Source organism: Chlamydotis macqueenii, chromosome 18, assembly GCF_036417535.1.
Source record: "Chlamydotis macqueenii isolate bChlMac1 chromosome 18, bChlMac1.mat, whole genome shotgun sequence".
In the NCBI taxonomy this organism is placed as follows: Eukaryota; Metazoa; Chordata; class Aves; order Otidiformes; family Otididae; genus Chlamydotis; species Chlamydotis macqueenii.
The window spans coordinates 1535067-1553490 of NC_141573.1; the positions used below are offsets into that span (position 1 = coordinate 1535067).

The 18424-nt window shown below is 66.1% G+C and overlaps 1 protein-coding gene across 1 annotated transcript in view; it reads left to right on the top strand.

Annotated features, from left to right (window-relative positions):
* The first annotated feature begins 324 nt into the window (after positions 1 to 324).
* SDK2 (sidekick cell adhesion molecule 2) overlaps positions 325 to 18424 on the top strand; it is a 44591-nt gene continuing 26491 nt past the window's right edge. The window contains exons 1-2 of the mRNA XM_086762414.1: positions 325 to 505; positions 18008 to 18167. Coding sequence (XP_086618540.1) covers positions 427 to 505; positions 18008 to 18167 — 239 coding nt within the window. The 5' untranslated portion in view covers positions 325 to 426. The remainder of the gene's footprint in view (positions 506 to 18007; positions 18168 to 18424) is intronic.

Below are 18424 nucleotides of genomic sequence, written 5' to 3' on the forward strand. Positions count from 1 at the left end.
TCGACCCCAAACTTTTCAGCGGCTGCGCTCGGCTCCGGGAGCGGAGGGGAGCCCGGCCCCCATGGTGCCCGGGTGGGCAGGAGGGGCTGGGGGCTGCTCTTCCCGTCCCCTTCCCTGAGGCGGGGCGCAGCGCTTGGGGAGGGGCTCGGCTGCCGGCCCCGCTCCGGATTTGGGGGTCCCGGCTCCCACCCATCGCCGGGGAAGTTGTACATGGTTGGGAGCTGCCTGCGGACCCCCCCGCCTCCAGCCCCCGGAGCCTTTCATCCCATCGTTTCGCCTCCCCCTCAGCTGCGGGGGTCCCTCTGCCGGAGCCCGGAGGACGCCCCGGTGCTCGACCCGCAACGGGGACCGGTTCCGCAGCCGCCCGGATTATAAAGTCGGGGAAGTTACCCCCCCACGCCCCCCCATCACCGTCTCGGCGGAGCCATGGCCCGGCTCGGGAGCTGGGGGCTGCTGTGCTTCGCCGTGCTCGCCCTGCCCGGACCCCTGGGAGCTGGTGCCCAAGGTAAGGAGGTGCGGGTGGAGGGGGGGCACCCTACAGCTCCGGCTTTGATGTTGGAGATGGACTAGAGCGGGGGGGTGGTTCCAGCGCTGCTCCCCTCAGCCGAGCACCCATCCTCCCGGGCCGGGGAAGCTTTGTGGCAGCCGGGGGATTGGGAGTCGAGGTGGCCCCGGAGGTCCTGCCGTGGGGGGGGACACGACACGACAGCATCGATGGTGTTTGAGAAGCCCCCCATCCCCCGGAGCTGGGGCCCGGGTTGCGCCGGTGTGGAGCGCAGCGCGGTGTCTGCTCTGCCGCCTCCTTCCCCCTGCCCCATAGCTGCCCCCAGGCAAGGGATGGGGGAGAAATGTTCCTCTGAGCGTGGGGTAGAGACCACCCTGGGCTGCTTTCGGAGGGCTGAGCGTCCCCCGAGCATGGCAGAGGGTGAGGGCACCCATTTCTCCCCCCTCCCGGGGGACCCCCCCTTTGCACCACGAGACCTAGGGCGCAAGTTTCGGACGCTCTTGCCCTGGGCTTGGTCCCATCGGCCTCCGGCCGGCTGGTCGGAGCAGGCAGGGGGCTGGGGCCGGAGGGGGTCTGCAGTCCTGAGCCCCCGTGGGTGCCTGGGGCTCCCTGTGCACCCAGCCGGCCCTCGGGGTGAGGCAGCACCGCCGGGCAGGGCGAGCCCCTCTCTGCTCCTCGCCCCTGGCACGGCACCGTCTGTTTTTAGCTGCTCCGCTACCCGAGAGGGCTGTAGGAATAGTTTGTGCCCCTTTGGGATGCGGTTGGGGTTTAGGGATGTCGGGGGGGCCCTGGGGTCCCATCCCCTCCCCAGCAGTGAGGCTCCCCATGGGGCTGGCAGGGCTGCGGCATGGCCGCCTCCTTCTCCATCGCTTGGACCGAGTGGGTCCAGGCTGCGAAACGGGGCGGGGGGCACAGCGCCGGGGGTCTTCGCCCACGACATTTCTTGCCCTTGTTTGCGGCAGCAAGCGGAGCCAGAAGTCCCCGTGCGCTCTCATCCTCCCGCTCCCCCTGAGCCTCCCCCAGCGCTGCTATAATTTCTCAGTAATTAAGTTCAGAACATAACATCCAAAGCGGCAGTATATTATCCGGGCAGGCCCTGTGTGGGGAGCTGTGAAGGTCTCTTTGATTGATTCACTCTCTTGCAGAGTTTCTCGGCTCTGGCTGGCAGGTCCCCCGTGGTCCGTTTGTTCCCCGCCCGCGGGATGGGCTCCTGGTGTGACCGAATCGCCATGGGGTGGAAGACATGGGGGCTGCCTGTGCTTCAGGGTGTGGGGAAGGGGCTTTGCTCTTCTCTCCTGGTGCAGGAGCCCGGCTTTGCTGCTTCGGCTCCTTGCGGTGTGTGTCACGTCCTCGCGGGCGGCGTGACATTGCTCGGTGCCCGGCCTTGGCGCGGCGTGGCAGGCGGCGGCCGCGGGCGAGCGCTGGCTGCCCATGACCGAGCGTCGAGGGGAGCGTTGCCAAAGCCTGGCGCGCGCCTCTCTCCTCTGCTGCGGATGACACTGGCAGGGTCACCTCGCTGGCTGCGGTGCCGGGCGTGCGTGGCTCGCCGATGTGGACTGGAGAAGCGTGCGGGATGCCCGACTTCGGCCTCCAGCTCAGCCCCACGGCCGTGGGGCGGGCAGGCAGCCCCACACGGGCATCCCTGCAGGGCTGGCGGCGGGAGCGGAGGCAGGCAGGGCTTTGTGCTGGGGTTATTGATTCAGGCAGCCAAAGGAACGGGGATCAATAGGGGAAGGAGGAGGGGGCGGCGCGAGACCTCCCTGGCCAGGGCGCGGGGGCTCCTCGGGCGCAGGGTGAAACGCTTTAATACCTGCGGTGGGTAAAACAAAGGCCCCGGCTGCTGGGGAGAGAGGGGATGGAAGTTTAATTCCAGCCCATCTGCGCTGCATAATTATTAATTACCCACAGCAAAACATAACTTATTGATTAGGGGCCTCACGCTAATTACCCAGCGCCGAATGCGGTGCTGGGCAGAAGGCTAATCAGTCAGCGCCGCCCGAGCGGGAGCTGTGTCGCAGTGCGACCTGTGCCGGGGCCGAGCGCCGGTGCCACGCTGGGGGGACGTGGGCAGCCCCCGCCCATGGCGAAGGTGCCTTCAGCTGATAAATCAAAACAAAAAGGGTCCCCCAAGAGCTGGAGGGGGGCTGTTGGGTGTCTGGGGGATCCCAGCCCTCTCCTCCCCGCTTCTTGTAGATATGTGAGCCCCCCAGGGATGCAGTTTCCCCCCACCCGGGGCTGGGGGCACAGCCCAGGACCCCCCACGCTGGCACAGCACCTCTAATGGGATTGAGGAGGCTGCGGCCAGTCCCAGGAGGGATTTGGGAGGCTTAAGGTTCCAGACGGGATTTGGGGCAGGGGCCTGAGATGGGCAGCTTCCACCAAAGAGGCTTATTAGAGGCTGGAACGGGGGAGCGCCGGCATCTTCCGGCACCCACGCGTGGTGCCCGGGCACGTCCGCACGCGGGGAGCCCCATGGGGCAGAGTGGAAGTGGGGCGAGCCCCGGCTCCGTCCTGGGGACGTGATGCTGGTGATGGGCTCGCGTCAGGACTTCTGCGGAGGGTGCTGCTGGGGAAGGGATGGCCGAGCGTGGGTGTCTGCTGCCCTGGATCCCCCGTCCCTACGAGCACGGCCGGCGCGTGAGCTGGTGACCTCGTGCGAAGCTCTTGCTCAGGGAGGAAAGTGGCTTTCGGGGGAGAGGAAGGGGAGATTAAAATTTGATGCTGCTTTGGAAGCCATTAGTGACCAGGCACGGCGATGAAATTTTGATGACCTGATAACCGTAAGGGGGAGGGGGCTGTGGTCTCCGTCCCAGGCCACCCGTGTCGCTGCGCCCTGGCTGGTCCCCACGGCTTTGGGGTGCTGATGGTCCGAGCCACTGCTGGTTTCCTGGGGGAAGAAGAGGCAGGATGAGGGCTGCCAGCGGGAAGGAGGGCAGCTGTAGGCTCGTACCCACCTCCCCAGCACACACTGGTGGGCTGGGGGTGGCTGAGCGGCTCCTGGCTGGGGTGGCAATGTCGAGTGCCACTCGTCCCTTAGCGCTGGGGATTAGGCTGCGGTGGCATTTCCGCGCGGTGGGAGCAAGTGAAGGAGCTGGAGGAGAGAGGGAAGGCGGGAGGCAGGCAGGCAGGCGGATGCAGGTTGCTTGTGAACCTGGGAAGATGCTGGTGGTTAAACCTGGGAGGAGGCAGGCTGGCTCGCGGGGTGCCGGCGCGGTGAGGAGTGACTGTGCGTCTGCCTTCGCGTGTCTGTACGAGCCGTGTCCTTGTCCCCGGCCCGAGCCCAGAGCTGGTCCCTGGTGTGGCTGGTCCCTGCCCGGGGATGGGCTCCAGCCGCGACGCGCGTTACTGTAGGCCCTACACAAACTGACTGGGGGTGCGCTGATGCTTAGCAGCAGCGGCATCGGCTGGTGATGCCCGGGGTGAATAAGGCACTGGCTCGGACCGGGGTGCAGAGCTGTGCGGGAGCAAAACCCCTTGGGTGCCGGTGTGGCTGAGCACCCGGCGCCCTCGCTGCTGAGCCCTCGTTACCTCCCTGAGCTTATTAGCGAGTTGCGTGTCGCTGGGTGAAAAATGGTCAGAGCCAGGCCGGTAATAAATATACCACTGTCAGCCGTGATGTGATCGTGCTAACGAGGAGCGATTGGAGCCCCTGTGGTCGTCTGTGGGTGGAGGGGCCGGTGGCTCGGCCGGTGCCATGCGGTTTCTGTGCCTGGGCTTCCCAAAGTGCTCGTGGGGATCCAGCACCCTGGTGGGGCCGGGCAGGCTCAGGGTGCTGGGGGCGAAGGGGGGTGTCCCAGGGGAAGGGAGGAGTTGTTGCCGTCCTGCGTGGGGTCGCGGTGTGTGGAGCTGCTGGAGAGGGTGTGGGAGTGGCTGGCAGTGGGGTGGCAATGCCAGGGACCCCTTCCATCCCCAGGGCTGCTGCTCTGTTTTGGGGGTGTCCCACCCCCTCTGCCGTCCCTGGGGCTCGTTCCGGACTGGGGGTGCGTTCCCACCGGCGGGTGGGAATGCCTTGGCAGAGGCTCCCTGCCTTGCTGGCCCCGCGCCGGCTCCCGCCTGGCATCCCTCGCACCCCGGGCACGCCGGCAATGCCGCCTGCGTGGGGACCGGCTGTCGGGGTGTGTGTCCTGCCCCCTGCTCCCGGTGATGCTTTGGGGGTGCAGCCCCCTGCTGCCGGTGATGCTTTGAGGGGGCTGCATCTTGTGCTCACCCCCAGTGATGCTTTCAGGGGGCTGCACCCCGCTGCTCCCAGCGATGCGTTGAAGGGGCTGCGTCCACCCCCCCCCCCCCCCCCCCCCCCGCTCTCAGCGACGGTTTGGGAGCGCAGCCCCCCGCTCCCGGCGGTGTTTCACCCTCCTGCCCATCTCCCCCCTCGGCGGCCCCGGCCCCGCGCCCCCGGCCCCCAGCCCCGCGGGGTGCAGGAATGCCTGCGCCTGGAGAAGCCGCGCCGGGCTCGGGTTGCCTGGGAACTGGGTAACCTGATCCCTGGGAGTGGGGCCGGGGGTGACATTCCCGGGCTGCAGCTGGTCCCCGGCCCCCTTTGTCTGCCCGCTCCCATGGGGTGGCTGAACCGCCCCCCACCACCCCCCCCACCCAGCCCTCGGCCCCTCAGGAGCGGAGACTCGGGGGGCTCCCGTGCAGGGCCATCCCTGGGGATGCTGTGACTGCCAGCTGCTCCGAGTTGTCACGTCTCTGCGTGGCTTTGTGTCACCTCCTGGCCCAGCAGCCGCCGTGGGCCAGAGAAGGTGCTGGGACCAGTTGCCACCGCGTGCCAGCAGCTGGGCATCCCGGCCGGCAGCGGGGACGATGTGGTGGCAATTCCAAGAATGCCAAAACCCCCATCCGTATCATCGGTCATCGTCCCCGTCATACACTTCAGAGCGTGGCAGCTCTGGGCCAGCTGTCCCGAGCACACCAGGAGCTTGCCCTGGGCAGCTGGGGGGAAACTGAGGCACGGGGCGACAGTGGCAGTGGATGTGGCGGGAATGGGACTGGGACGCGGAGCCGGCTGCTGTCCCCCTGCCCCGCACGCACAGCGCACGCGAGCGGTTCCGTCGGCTCTCATCAATCCCTGCCTGCCCACGCAGAGGTGCCAAGGCCCCCGGTGTGGGGAAACCGTGATGAGTTTGACCATTAGCAGGAAGAAACCGCTGAGCTAATTTTAGCCCTGATAGCTAATTGCTTTTTTTGAGCTGCTGGCTGAGATGACAACCTGCGAGTCCTCCTCTGTAACCTTGAGCCCTCCTGGCTCCGTGCAGCAGCGATGCCCGGGTCCTGCTGGGATGAGGAGTGGGATGTGGATTTTTTTGGCTGGAGTGCTGGGCCCTGGAGGGGTTTCTCCGGGATGCTCGCATCCGTGTGCAAAGCCGGTGTGGACTGGGGTGCTCCTGCAGGGCTGGGGGGCATTTGCCAGGATGACTGGAGGGGCCTGTCCCTCTGTCCCCATCCTACGGGGACATCCCTCCCAGCACATCCCAGTTCACTGGCTGTGAGCCGTGGAAACTGGGCATGAACTGGGGTTTTTACGGGGTCATTTCTGTTCCTTGTGCATCCATTCTGCAATCCTGCGTCTTGCTGGGGGGGAGCAATCGAGCGCTGGGCTGCGCGGGTGGCCGTCCCCGGGGCTCAGCCTGTGCCTGTGGGGTCTCGGTGTGGTGGGATGCTCAGGGCTTCTCCTCCTCTTCCTCCTTGCCTGGGCTTGGACCGCGGGGTCCGAGCTTGGGGGAAGGCAAGGGGGAGAGGGGGGTCCGGCATCCCCATCTTCCCACGGTCCGTGAAGGTCCGGCTGGGAATGGTGCTGGGGTGGGAGCTGGGTGCGGACACACTGCCGGATCCTGGCCCAGCGTGCGGCCGGGATGGATGGATGGATGGAGGGATGGACAGAGGGGGCTGGGGCGCGGCGGACACAATGGCTCTGGTTTCAGCAACCCGCCTCCTGAATGCCTGAAAAAAACAGCTGATGGCCGCGAAGGGGGATGAAATGGGATTAGCTGCCGTTTCCAAAGGGAGCGCGTCCTGCCCAGCCGGACAATGCGCCCGCTGTGCCCCCGCTTCGCGCCTCGCCCGTCCCCGGGGGGCTTGGGGATCTGCCGAGCCCCCTGTGCTCCAGCCCTGGGTGCTGGCAAGGGGCTGGAGACCCCTGGGCTCGGCTTCTCGCCCCGTGGCAGCACCGAGCAGGATCCCCTCGCGCAGCCCATGCTGGGGTGATGGGAGTTTGGGGCTGTCCTGCCCCAGCGAGCAGCGGTGCTGGGTGCCCAGCCTGGAGCCCTGCAGCCAAAATGGGCAACCAAACCTTGGGGGGTGAGGGGCTTCGCAGGGCAGGCGCCTGCTGACCCTGCATCCTTCCGGGGCTGGCCCGCGGTGGGTGCTGGGGACGGGGTGCGGAGGGGACCAGCGGCGCATCTCAGGGCGGGAGCCGTGTGCGGCCCCAGCTGCGGCGCTGCCGGGGTGCGCGTGTACGCGACACCGCGCTCGGTGGAGTGAATTGATGTTTATTTTTGATAATGACTTCTGAATGCGTTCGCAAACTAATAAATTCAACTCATTAGGCTGATATGTTTGATTCAGAGCTCTTGCCATGGGGAGAGCCCTTCCCGCCGGCTGAGCGCCAGGAGCCGCTGAGCACCCGGCCTTTGCCTGAGTGCAAGGGGAGGAAGGTGATGGGCGCCTTCATCACCCCGTTTTCTCCGTTTCGCTGCTTGTGGCGCGGAGCGGAGCTGTGCAGTGGAGGATGGAAGCACGGCACACGCAGCGAGCCGGGGCGCTTCGCCGGGGGCGGCGGCGGAGTCGCGCTCGCTTGGCTTCTCCCCCATAAGCTTCGCGTCAGGCTGGGCAGCGGCGCTGGCTCCGCCGCTGGAATCGCTGGCGCTGGCTGGAAAAGCCCCTCTGGCTGGGAGAGCCACAAGTGTGTGAGTAAGGGCAACGGCTGGAGTTCGCTTCTCTGCGCTGGAAATGCAGGGCTGGGGTGGATGGCCGGGGGGGAGTGCCAGGCTGCCAGTTATTCCCGTCCCCCATCTGGGAACAGGGGCGTCTGGGAAGGAGAAGCTTTGGAAAAGGTTTTTTCCAAGGAAAACTCGTGTTTGCCGTCATGCTACAGCTATTTCTGTTTCGAGTGAGCAATGCGGTGACTAATTAATACTTAGAAAAAAGGATGTCTGGGCAACACCCCAGTAAATCGGCAAGCGCCCGGTGCCCGCTGGCTCGGGGAGCGGGACCGCGGCCGCCGGCGCCTTCGTCCCGCTCGGCGCGGAGGGCGGGGAGCTGGCCAAGCGTTTTCCATCCCGCGGGGCAGGCGACTGACTTGCGTCAGCGCCATGGGAAAGGCTGAGTGGGGTTTTTCTTGTGGTTTCTGTCTTCTGCTTTTTTTTTTTTTTTTTTTTCTTTCCCCGACATATTTTTTTTTCGGTTAGGAAATGCCGCCTCGCCGAGGTTCTCGCGGTGAGGCTGGGAAGCGGCTGCGAGGGTGCTGCAGGGCAAGGGCCGTGCTGAGCATCCTGCCTGGCTGGGGGACGGATGCCCCTCGCAGAAGGGATGTCCCAGGTGCTGCTGGAGCTTTGGTGGTGGCTTTGCTTTCCCACCGCTCCTTGGCCACGGGAGCCACCCCAGCCCAGGACAGTGGTCACCCTCCAGGAATCCTCGGGGAATGCACTCTACATTTCCCGTGGGGGCCAAATCCTGCCCGGAGCTGTGCTGTGCCACACTGGGCTTGTGTGCCACGCATCCCACCCAGTGCTGGGACCACCCTGGGGTTGGGGTCCAGGGCTGTCGGGACCCCCGCCTCCCTTGGCAGCTGGGTGCGGGGCCCGTTCTCGCCCAACCCTCGCGGGGAAGCTGCGGTCCTGGCTGCGGTGCCTTCGGGGACGAGGCCGGGAAGAGCCCCTCCGCCTCACCGAGGCCGTGGGCAGGGGGATGCGTGTTGACCCCCTCTCCTCCCCAGTGGCTGTGGGGGGGTCTGGAGGCGATGGCCGTCTGTCCTTCCCCTCCTCACCGTTTTGGAGTCCTTTCTGGGGGAGCTGGCGGTGGGATGGGATATGGCCCCTCTCTGGCAGAGCCCTGGTAGCGTTGAGTCACTCTCCGGGCGTCCGTGACTCGCAGCAGTGACCCAGATACGGCGGAGCTGCGTAACCGTGGGGTCGGGAGGATTTGTGGTGTCGGAAGGAGTTTTGGCTGGAGCCTGGAGCTCGTTCAGCATCCTTACCTGGGAACGGGGCTGTGTCCTGCCTGGGGACAGGGTCACTGCAGCCTGTGGCCATGGCCGGCCGTGCAGCCGGGCAGCCCTGGGGATGTGTCCCCAGACTGGGGGGGAGCTCCTGCCCCCCCAGGAGCATCACCACATGGCCCCTTCGCTCGGGTCCCCTGTGGCTCCCCACAGCTCTGTGCCTTTGGGCTTGGGTTCAAAGCCCCGTGCTGGGGTCCGTGCGCTTGAGGCCAGGTACGGGTGGGGGGGGGGGGGGGTCCGTAGGGGCCGCTCGGAGCTTCCGAGCACAAAGCTCTGCTTGTCGGGGCTCGCGGCCCGGGAACGCGGAACGGTGCCGTGTGTGCGTCTGTTGGGGGTTTCCCGCAAGGGGAAATGTTGTTTTTTCCAGCTGGGCTGGGTGTGCGAGGGCAGGCGGGGACGGGCAGGCACACAGCCCCGCTCTGTTCCTGGGCGCGCGGCTGAAGGAGATGCTGTTCCCCGGCCAGGGCTGACGTCTCTCCTTTTGGCTCCGGGAGCACCTCGGGCCCTCCCTGGCCCGTGTCGGGATGCACCTGGCCCGCGTCCCGGGTGCCGCAGGGGCTGGTTGGGGTCCTTGGGCCGAGGCGTGGGAGCTGGGATATCCTGATGCTGGCATGGCCCCAGCTCCACCGCAATGGGGGTCGATCTCCAGGTTTGGGACCCTCTTTGGGAGCGTGTGCTGGGTGTTGTGCTGTGTTTGGGGAAGGGATCGCTGGGATGGGACCGCAAAGGAAGGTGGCTTTGTCTCGGGCTGGGCATGGCGAGGCTGCCGGCTCAGCCCCCAGCCCATTGAGCCCTCTGAGAGCCCGACCGCGCAAGAGGAGCTTGTTATGGAGCCATCCTGCTTTTAATTAACAAATTAAAATCCTAGTTAACAATCCAGCCCCAGGGCTGTTGGAGGCTGGGAGAAGCTGGAGCGTTTGTTATGGAAACAGCAGTTAATTAACAAATAAATAAATAAGGATGGGCCTGGAGACAGATGCAGGAGGAGGAAGGGGAGATGGCAACGTGGCCAGGGCATCCCGCAAGGCAGGAATCCATCCATCCATCTGTCCATCCTGGGGGATGCCCTGTCCATCGTGGGGGATGCCATGGCCTCGGCGGGCAGTGCCAGCCCCGCTCGGAGCCGCTGGGTGCTGGATCCTGGCCGGTGCCGGCTGTGCCGTGGCAGATCTGGCCGTGCACCGCGCCGGGGCCGCCTTGGCTGGGTTTGGGGCTCCCGCTCTGTGTCTGGGCTTTGCCGAGCGCCGCTGGCCCTGGAAATGGCACCTGCTGCCTCATTCCCCGCCCCGAGGCCGGGGAGCGCTGTGGCGGAGCGCGGGCGGAGATGGATGAGGTGTGACGCGGGCAAAACTGCTGTGCAGCTCGCAGGTGACACCGGTGCCGTGCTGGGGACCACGCGAGGAGCCGGGGGCCATCGCTCGCTGAGCTGCTCCATGCAGGAGGCAGGGATTGCTGGGGTCCCCATCGGTGTCCCCATCGTCCCGCGCTGGGTCTGGACCTGGGTAGGGGGATCTGGGCAGCTCCCCTGGACTGGGTGCAGCTGGGGAGGGGGATGCTGAGGCCATGGCCACCCCCGGCCGTGCCCTGTGGCGGTCAGCTTGCATTAACCGCAGGGCTGTCACCGAGAGCCGCGCCGGTGCCTGCTGCCAGCGCGGATTATCCCTGCGGATGGGTGCGGATGGGGCCGTGCGGGGGCTCGGGGTCATCATGCTGCTTCCCGGGGCGCTGGGGGTGCCCAGCCGGACCCGTGCTGCCCGAGGGGCTGCGGGGTCACCCTGCCCATCTCGGTGTGGGCGCCGAGGGCAGGAGTGGCCGCGGGGACCGATTTGGGGACGTGACCCCACACCGGGGCCCTGCAGGATTTTTGCGTGGGGCGAGGAGGTGGCAGAGCCCACGTCCCTCCTGCAGCCTCACCTTTCCAAAGGCTTAAGGGAAGAAAATCAGTTTAAAAGCCGGCCCTGCAAATCCTGCTGGCATCACACGGGCAGGAGCCGTGCTCCACTGAGCGGCTCCTCAGGTCTGCGTCTCTCCCGGCCTCCCACCTAATCCCGTTAACACACCTCTGCAATCGGCTTACGGCATGTAAGAAACCCCAAATCTGCTCCGAGGGAGGCGCAGGGGAGCGGGGCAGCGATGCCGGAGCTCTGTGCTCTGCCCGGTCCAGCCTGCATCCTTGCTGGCGTCACAACGCCGGGTCTGGCTCCCCTCCTTCTCCGGACCCCTCTTGCTGTGCAGGTGACGTGCACACGCTCTTGCACGCGTGCCAGAGTTGGCCCCATCACCCAAGGGCTCCCCCGCCACGGAGAAGACCTTTTTCTCCATGAGGAAATTGCTAAAGCAGTTGCGTGGACGTGTGGATGGAGATGGAAAGGTGTCCAGCTTCACCCGCGTCTCTGCGGGCAGGTGGGAGCTGTGGCCCGAGCCCACGAAGCCGCGTGCGCGTGGCTGCCAGCCCACCGTGCCCCTTCACCACGCCACGAGCAGTCTGTCTGACGGGCTCAGCTTGAGGCATCGGAGCAGGGATGGGTGCGTTTTGGGGGGAGGGTCATTGCGGGGTGTGTGCGGGTGGCTGGAAGGCTCCGGGAGCCTCTCGGCTGCACCGTCGTGGTCCCGCTCTTCCCCGGAGGGCTGCACCGGTGCCCGGTCGTGGGCAGGACGGGCACGGCACCTGGCACAGCTCCGGGGTTTGCTGCTGGAGGGACGCAGCCTGCGAGACGCTCCCATGTCCTCCGAACGCGGGCAGTGCCGCCCTGCGCTGACCTGCTAGCGGCTCGGCGCTGCGGCCCCCCTTACGTGTGGCAGAGATGGTTTTATTCCCGCCATTGCGGCGTGACGGGGGCCGAGCCGGGGAGGCTCTCCAGGCAGTTCTGCCTCTGTTAAAAACCCTCTCAGCTCCGCTCTGCAATCACTTCACGAGGAGCAGCTCCTTGTTGGTGTTCCCGATTGCAGCGCCCATCATCTCCCCATCACTCGGGGCTCGGCTGGCACCGTGGTGCTGTGGGAAGGGGCTGTGCCCGGGGATGGCATCACCCGGAACGTCTGTGGGCGATCCTCGTCCTCATCCTGGGGATGAAGGACTGGGGAACCGCGCAGTGGGGACGATGCTCTCTGGCGTGCCGTGGCGAGGGCAGCACCGCGAGCTTGCAGGTCCAAGAGCATCACTTTGGGCTGGTCCCCGCCAGGAGCTGTGCCGTGGCCGTGCCGCCCTCCCGTGCCCCCAGCCCCGGCAGGATGATTTCCCACTGTCGCTCTCACAGCCTCGTGCCACCAGCGAGTGCCGAAACCCCCGGGCTCAGGTTGTGCCCTCTCGATAACGCAGGCAGGCGAGCGCCGTCCGCGGGGGCTGCGGATAAACGCCGTAAACGGCTGAGAAACGCGGAGTGGCTTTTGGGAGCCCCCTCCGCGGTCAGCGTGCCGGTCCCCTCGCCGTCCCTCCCGGCCCAGGCGGTGCTGGCACAGGTACGGGCGGGGAGCAGGAGATGGAGCAGTGCTGCCGCGTCCACCGGAGCAGTGGAAATTGCATTTCACGGCCGGGCGGATTGGGATACCAACCCCGGTGCCAGGCGCTCGGGAGGGAGATAAGATTTGATTAAGAAGGCTGCTATTAATTTATGGCAAGTACACTCACGATAGCGGAGCGGTTGCTTTTAATTAATAGCCAGAAGGAGAGTTTTAAAGCTCTTGGTCTCAGTGGGGGGAGAAGGGGAGGGAGGGGAAAAGCAGGGAAGGAAGGGAACAAAGTAAGTTGTGAGGATTAACGGACACATCTGCAATTAGGAGGGTTTTTTTTTAGTAAAAAGAAACCACATTAAATGGTGGTACGATGGGGGGGGGGTGCGTGGGGTGACCTGGCTGAGCTGTGGGGCTGAGATGGGCAGGACTGGGCTTTGGCACTGCTCCGTGTGCCAGCGGGGACCAGGGTCACCCCATGGCCACCAGCCCAGCCTGGGGGGGACAAGAGACGGCTGGGGTGTCCCCCGTGTCTGACCCTGCGCTCCCGGGCCAGCCCTTTCCCTGGGATCAGGACCGAGGGCGCGGGGCTGGGGGTCCCGGCAGAGCGGGGCTGGCACCTCGTCTGGCGTGGCCATGCCGCCCTTCATCCCCGGTTTGAGCGAGCCCAGCGCCGCGCTGTGCCTCCCTCCCGCTGCGCTTCGCCGGGGGCATTTGCGGGAGCCCGGCGGGTTGGGGAGGAGCGAAGGCGCTTTGGCACGGCGCCCCGGCACGCGGCCGCCGGGCACCGAAACCCTTTGCCGGTGGGTTTTGCTGCCAAACCTGCATTTGCCGCGCGGTGCGATGGAAGCTGGGCTCTGCCAGGAGCCCTGTGCCGGCGGGGTGTCCTGGCACGACGGCGCTCGGGGCTCCGCCGTCCCCGTGGGTGAGCGGTGCTGCATGGGTGCCACGATCCTCACTCTCACCGGTGCTTCTCCGTCACCGTTCGGCTGGGTCTGGCGTTTTCCCTGCCACCCCTTCCCCAAATTTGAAGCCGACATTGATTCATGGCGGGAGAGAGGATGAATCGAGGGGGCACGGCGTGGGCATGGGGGGGCATGGCTGCAGCGCTGGCCCCGTGGTGCCAGATGAGGGTGGCGTGGCGGGGGGCTGCCGGTGGAGCAGGTGGGCGCTGGCAAGTGGAGGACCACACGTGCGGCGAGTTTGAGGGGCCTGTGCTCGGGGGGTAGCGGTTCGGGTCGCTTCGTCTCTGCTCAGGCGCCGGCAGCGGGGCGAGCGGGGCTCAGTGAAGGCGCCCGCGCCGTCCCCACCCCGCGCTCGGCTTAGTCCTTGGCACCCCCCGGGTGCCTGCGTCGCCGCTCGGCGGCACGTCACGCTTCGCGGCTCCCCAGGTGCCAGGAGCGTTCGGCATTTCAATTCTGTGTTTGCTTTTTATTAAGGGGATGAAGCCGCGTCTCAGGAATACTAATGGCTCCGGCCGCGGTGGAGAGCGCTGCTAATCCCCCCGCACCTGCCGGCCACCCACCCTGCGCGGCCCCGTCACCGTCCCGGGACGGGAGCGTGGCGGGGGGACACCGGGGGCCGTGGCGGGGCGTCGCGGCAGCTCCCTGCAATGGGGCCGTGCACCATTTAATCAGCCGATGAATTTACCAACAGCCGCTGAAAAATTGGTGCCTCCCGACCCCACGCGGGCATCCAACGAGCAGAAAACGCAACTTAGCCAAGGGACGGCTCCTCGGGCAGCGGCACGGCCCTGGGCTTCGCGGGCCCTGGGCCAGCACCCCGGGCACGAGGCGGCCCAGCCGTGGCGGCCGCGGAGGGGACGCGGTTTGTCCCCAGGGACATGGCGCCGTGGCCGGGTGGGTCTCTGGGGTGGTGGCTCATTGCACCCAACCAGGGCTGTGACCCCACCGGGGATGTTGGGGACCCCCACGGGTGCTGCGTCTGGGGGGCCGTGGGGTGCCCCGGCAATGTTTAACCCCTTCCCTGCCGCGCAGCCCTCCCCGCCTCGCCTCCCCCAGCCCCCAGATGCGGAGCGGCGGCTGCGGCGCTGGGGAACTGCGCCGCAAATATGTTACACAAATGAATAATAAAAACAAAGGAAAATTACCCTCTTTATTGAAACTCGTTTTATGAATAAAACAATTATTCTGGTAATTGAAAAAATGTGTCGTTAAATTAAATGCAGTGGTTCCTATTAAAATTTTAGTGGATTTCTTCTTCTCTGTTTCTTTTTCCCCCTTTTTCCTTCCCTCCCGCTCTCCCTGCCTCCGCTGGCGGCTAAAGGCTGGTAATTATAGCGGAGGGTTTCGCTTTCTCTTTATTGTTTTTTAATCTCTTCGTGCTGCGGAGCGCCAGCGATAGTCTGATGCAGAAGAGATTTAGCTCCATCTCCCCGTGCTGGGGGGGGGTCCGGGGGGGCCAGGGCGCGGGGCAGCTCGGCGGCAGTGCCGGCGTTCCCGGCTGGCTGCTGTCCTGCTTTCTGGGCAGCGATGCCCGGGGAGGGATGGAGGAGTCTGGGGGACCGGGGACGTGGCTTGTGTCACCCCGAGGCAGAGTGCAGACAGCGGAGCAGGTTTTGGGGTGTCCCGCGGGCACTGCCATGGTTGGGGCTGCCCAGTTCATCCCACTGGTTCTTGCTCTGGTTCACGTCAATGGAGCGATCAGCTTCCAGTTAGCGAGCTGGGGAGCGGCTGGGTGTCCCCCCCCGAGGGACAGCGGGGTGGTGACCCTGCGCTGAGCGGGGACGGGGACCATGTTGTCCCCGGGGTCACCATGCCAGGCAGGAGAGGGACCCGCAACCAAGGGTCGCACAAAGCATCCCAGCAAGGACGGGAGAAGGACCTGGGCGTCCCGTGAGCTGCTGGTCCTTAGCGGGTGGCCGGGGAGACCCGCAAGGTCGGGCATCATGCCCCCATCCCCATTTTGGCCCCGCTCGCTGGGGTTTGCTGAACGCGGGGGGTTCGCGCCCTCCTTACCCCGCCACAGCTGCCTGGCAGCGCCCTGCCCTTGGCAGCCATTCCGGGATTCCTGGGCTTAAAACTCCCCGGCCCTTCCCATCAAGAGGGATTTGAAGCTGGGGAGAGGGGGGCTTAGCTCCCAGCTCACCCATTACGCCCGGGAATTAGGATCCATTACTGCTCTTCGGGCGCGAGCGGGGCCCCCTGGCCTACATCCCACCCCCTCCCCGGCGCTAATGCGGCGCGCTCCGGCCCAGCGCCTGGCAGTCCTCGTGTAAATAAAGTGCAGGGGCAGAGACTGGGATCCCATTAGGCAGGATTAGTGCCCGGTGAGGCCCTGGCATTAAAATGTCACCGGCGGTGGGGGGAGCGAGCCGGCGTCGTCCCCCTTCCCGGTTGCCAGCGCTTGGCGTCCTGTTCATCGCATCCGTCATCAGTCCGGTGACAATGTCACCGGTGGGGCTCGGCCCCAGGGTCACTGGTGCCACGGGGGCCGGTGCGGGCAGGATGGGGGTGGCACGGTTTGGTGGCATCTCTGTGCGTAGGGGAGCGGGCTGGGCTGGCGTAGCTGGATTGGCATGGCACGGCACGGCATGGCATGGCACGGCACAGCATGGCATGGCATGGAATGGCACTCCCCGGCCGGTGGCCCCGGGGAGCTCAGCGCCAGCCCGCGCCGCCAGCAGCTGTGCAGATGTTCCTGGGGCCGCCTCCCGCTGCCGCCTGTGTTTGGAAAGTGATGAATTTCTGCACCAACTAATTAGTCTCTAATTAGCAAGTGGAGTGTACACAGTCACAACAGATGGGGGAGAGGCGGAATTAGCAGTAATGACCCTTCGTTTGGGGGTGGGGGACGTGGCTGTGTCCCGCCCCAGGAAACCTCCCACCGGGTCTGGGTGCGAGGGAATCGCGGTCCCTGCCCGCGCCAGCTCTGCGGTGAGGTCGTGGGCACCCCTGTGCACCCCGAATTTGGGGGTGCCGTGGCCTGTCCTGCTGCCGGGACGGGGGGGAGAGGAGCCCCCGCGACACGCCGGGATGGCACGTGCTGCCGGTGTGCCGGGGAGCGGAGGGAAACTGAGGCAGGGAGGGCTGCCGGAGGGGCTGCACCCTTCTCCCCTCCGAACCACACTGTGCTGGGGGCGGGAGCCGGGGAGCCGGTGAGCTGGGGAAGGCCGGGAACAGGCTGTCTCGCTCCTGGGGGCCTCTCCGGAGATCTTGGCACTAAACCAGCCGCGTTCCGCTCCCCGGGTTCCTCCTTCCCGCCCCAGCGCTGGGCTGCGGTCCAGAGCTCAGTGCCGCCTTCACCTCCCAAGTGATGCCCAGCACGCCCAGGACTCCCCAGTCCCCTGCTACGACTGGTTTTGCCTTTCCTAGGGCAGCGGAGCAGCCGGTTGTGATGGGGACGGGACGGGAGCCACTGGGTCCAAGGCGGCCGCCGTGACCTTGGCGGGCGGGTAACGATCGCGCGATCAATAGGGGAATTAGGAGCCGCCTCTCCTCCCCTGTGCCGTTTTTCACCGCTTAATGCAGAACAGATGGCTCGGGCGCTTCAAAGCGAGATGAGCCTTAGCTGCTTAAAATCAAATTAGGATGTACGCAAACGGCGCGCGGGCCCGGGGGAAGGTGTGCCAGGAGCACCCTGCCTCCCAAACTAACGCCTCCCAAGCGCCGGGTGCTGGGCTCGGCATGGCGAGTGCACCGAACACGCCGGGTCTCAGTCCCGCTGTGCCGCCGGTGCGCTCAGCCGGGCCCCCCGGTCCGGCTTTCTGGTGCAGCCGGTGCGGGCACGGCTGATGCTGGTGCCTGGGGATCGCCCCACTTTGCTGTGGATCCTCGCTGCGGTGGTGCATCGGCTGCATCCAGCCCAGCCGGACCCCTGCCACGGCCCATGGCTCACGTGCTGAGGCGTTTGGCCCCGGAGCCGGTGTCAGGCTGCGCGACGGCCCCAGCTGTGGGCTGCCGTAATCCCGAAGGTCTCCAGCCCGACGTGGGCGAAGCCCCGGTGTCGCAGGTCAAGCTCCTGCCGCACCGTGGTGGGGACACGTGTGCACATCCCCGCGCACACGCGTGCAGAGCTGGCACATGCCATACACATGCGTGTAGAGGTGGCACACGCCATGTGCAGGCGCAGATCCTGCGCCTGGACGCCAGCCCCGCCAGCGAGGAGAGGAGAGGAAGGGGACCCGCAGCGCAGGTCTGACGGTGCCTGGGTGCCCTCTGAGCTCCCGCAAACTCGTGGCACCTCCCCAGGGTGGCGGGGCGCTGGGGCAGGCTGAGCCCGCGGGTGCTGCTGTGGTATGGGCTCACGGCGCAGGGAGCTGTGGCAGGGATTCAGCTCGCGCGCAGAAGAAAGCAAAGCCCTACCCCGAAGAAAAAACCCGAAGCCGTGATTGAAAGCGCACTTGAAAGCTGCTGGGGAATATGAATGTGCCTTTGAAGTAAACGGGCTTCCATTTGTTAAGCAGAAAATGGAGCTGTGTGGTTCGATTTATAGTTTTACTTAGCAAATAAAACAGGAGAGCAGTAAGTGTTGATGTCTGGCTCCGCGCGCAGCCCCTCCGCCCCCTTTGCCCCCCGAGTTAAAAGCTCGGTGCTTCTGAAACGCCGCAGAGGTGGCCGGGAATAAGGTAGAGCTGGCGGCTTGGATAAACCCTCGGTGGGCTACGCCTCGTCGATAGGCTTGGGGAACGGCTCGGAGCGGGGGGACGATGGCCAGCGGGGGGGTCTGGGGTCCTGGCTGGGCTGGGGGGACGGGGAGGTGGCCACCAGCATCCTCCTGCCCGCGTGCTGCTGGGCGACGGTTGTGCCCGGGATGAAGCGGTCCGGCTGCCGTGGGGCCGGCGTGTCGCTCACCTCCTTTCCCTCCTCTCTCCGCAGACGACGTGTCCCCGTACTTTAAGACGGAGCCAGTGCGCAGCCAGGTCCACCTGGAAGGGAACCGCCTGGTCCTGACGTGCATGGCGGAGGGCAGCTGGCCCCTCGAGTTCAAGTGGCTGCACAACAGCCGGGAGCTCACCAAATTCTCCCTGGAGTACCGGTGAGTCCCCGCCGCCGTGCACCCGCGGCCGATCCCACCCGGAATGCCGCCACGGCACAGCGGGCATCGCCGGGCCCTGCGTGAGGGGACGAGAGATCACCCCAGGTTTGGGCATCCGGCCCCGTGTGCCCGCTAATCCGGCCGTGTCACGGCTGGCCTCGCGTCACGGCCAGCCTTTAAATCGAGCCGGGCACCTCTCGCCGTCTCATCTGCGCGCGCCTGTCATCCTCTCCGTTTTAATCAATAATTCAGCCGGA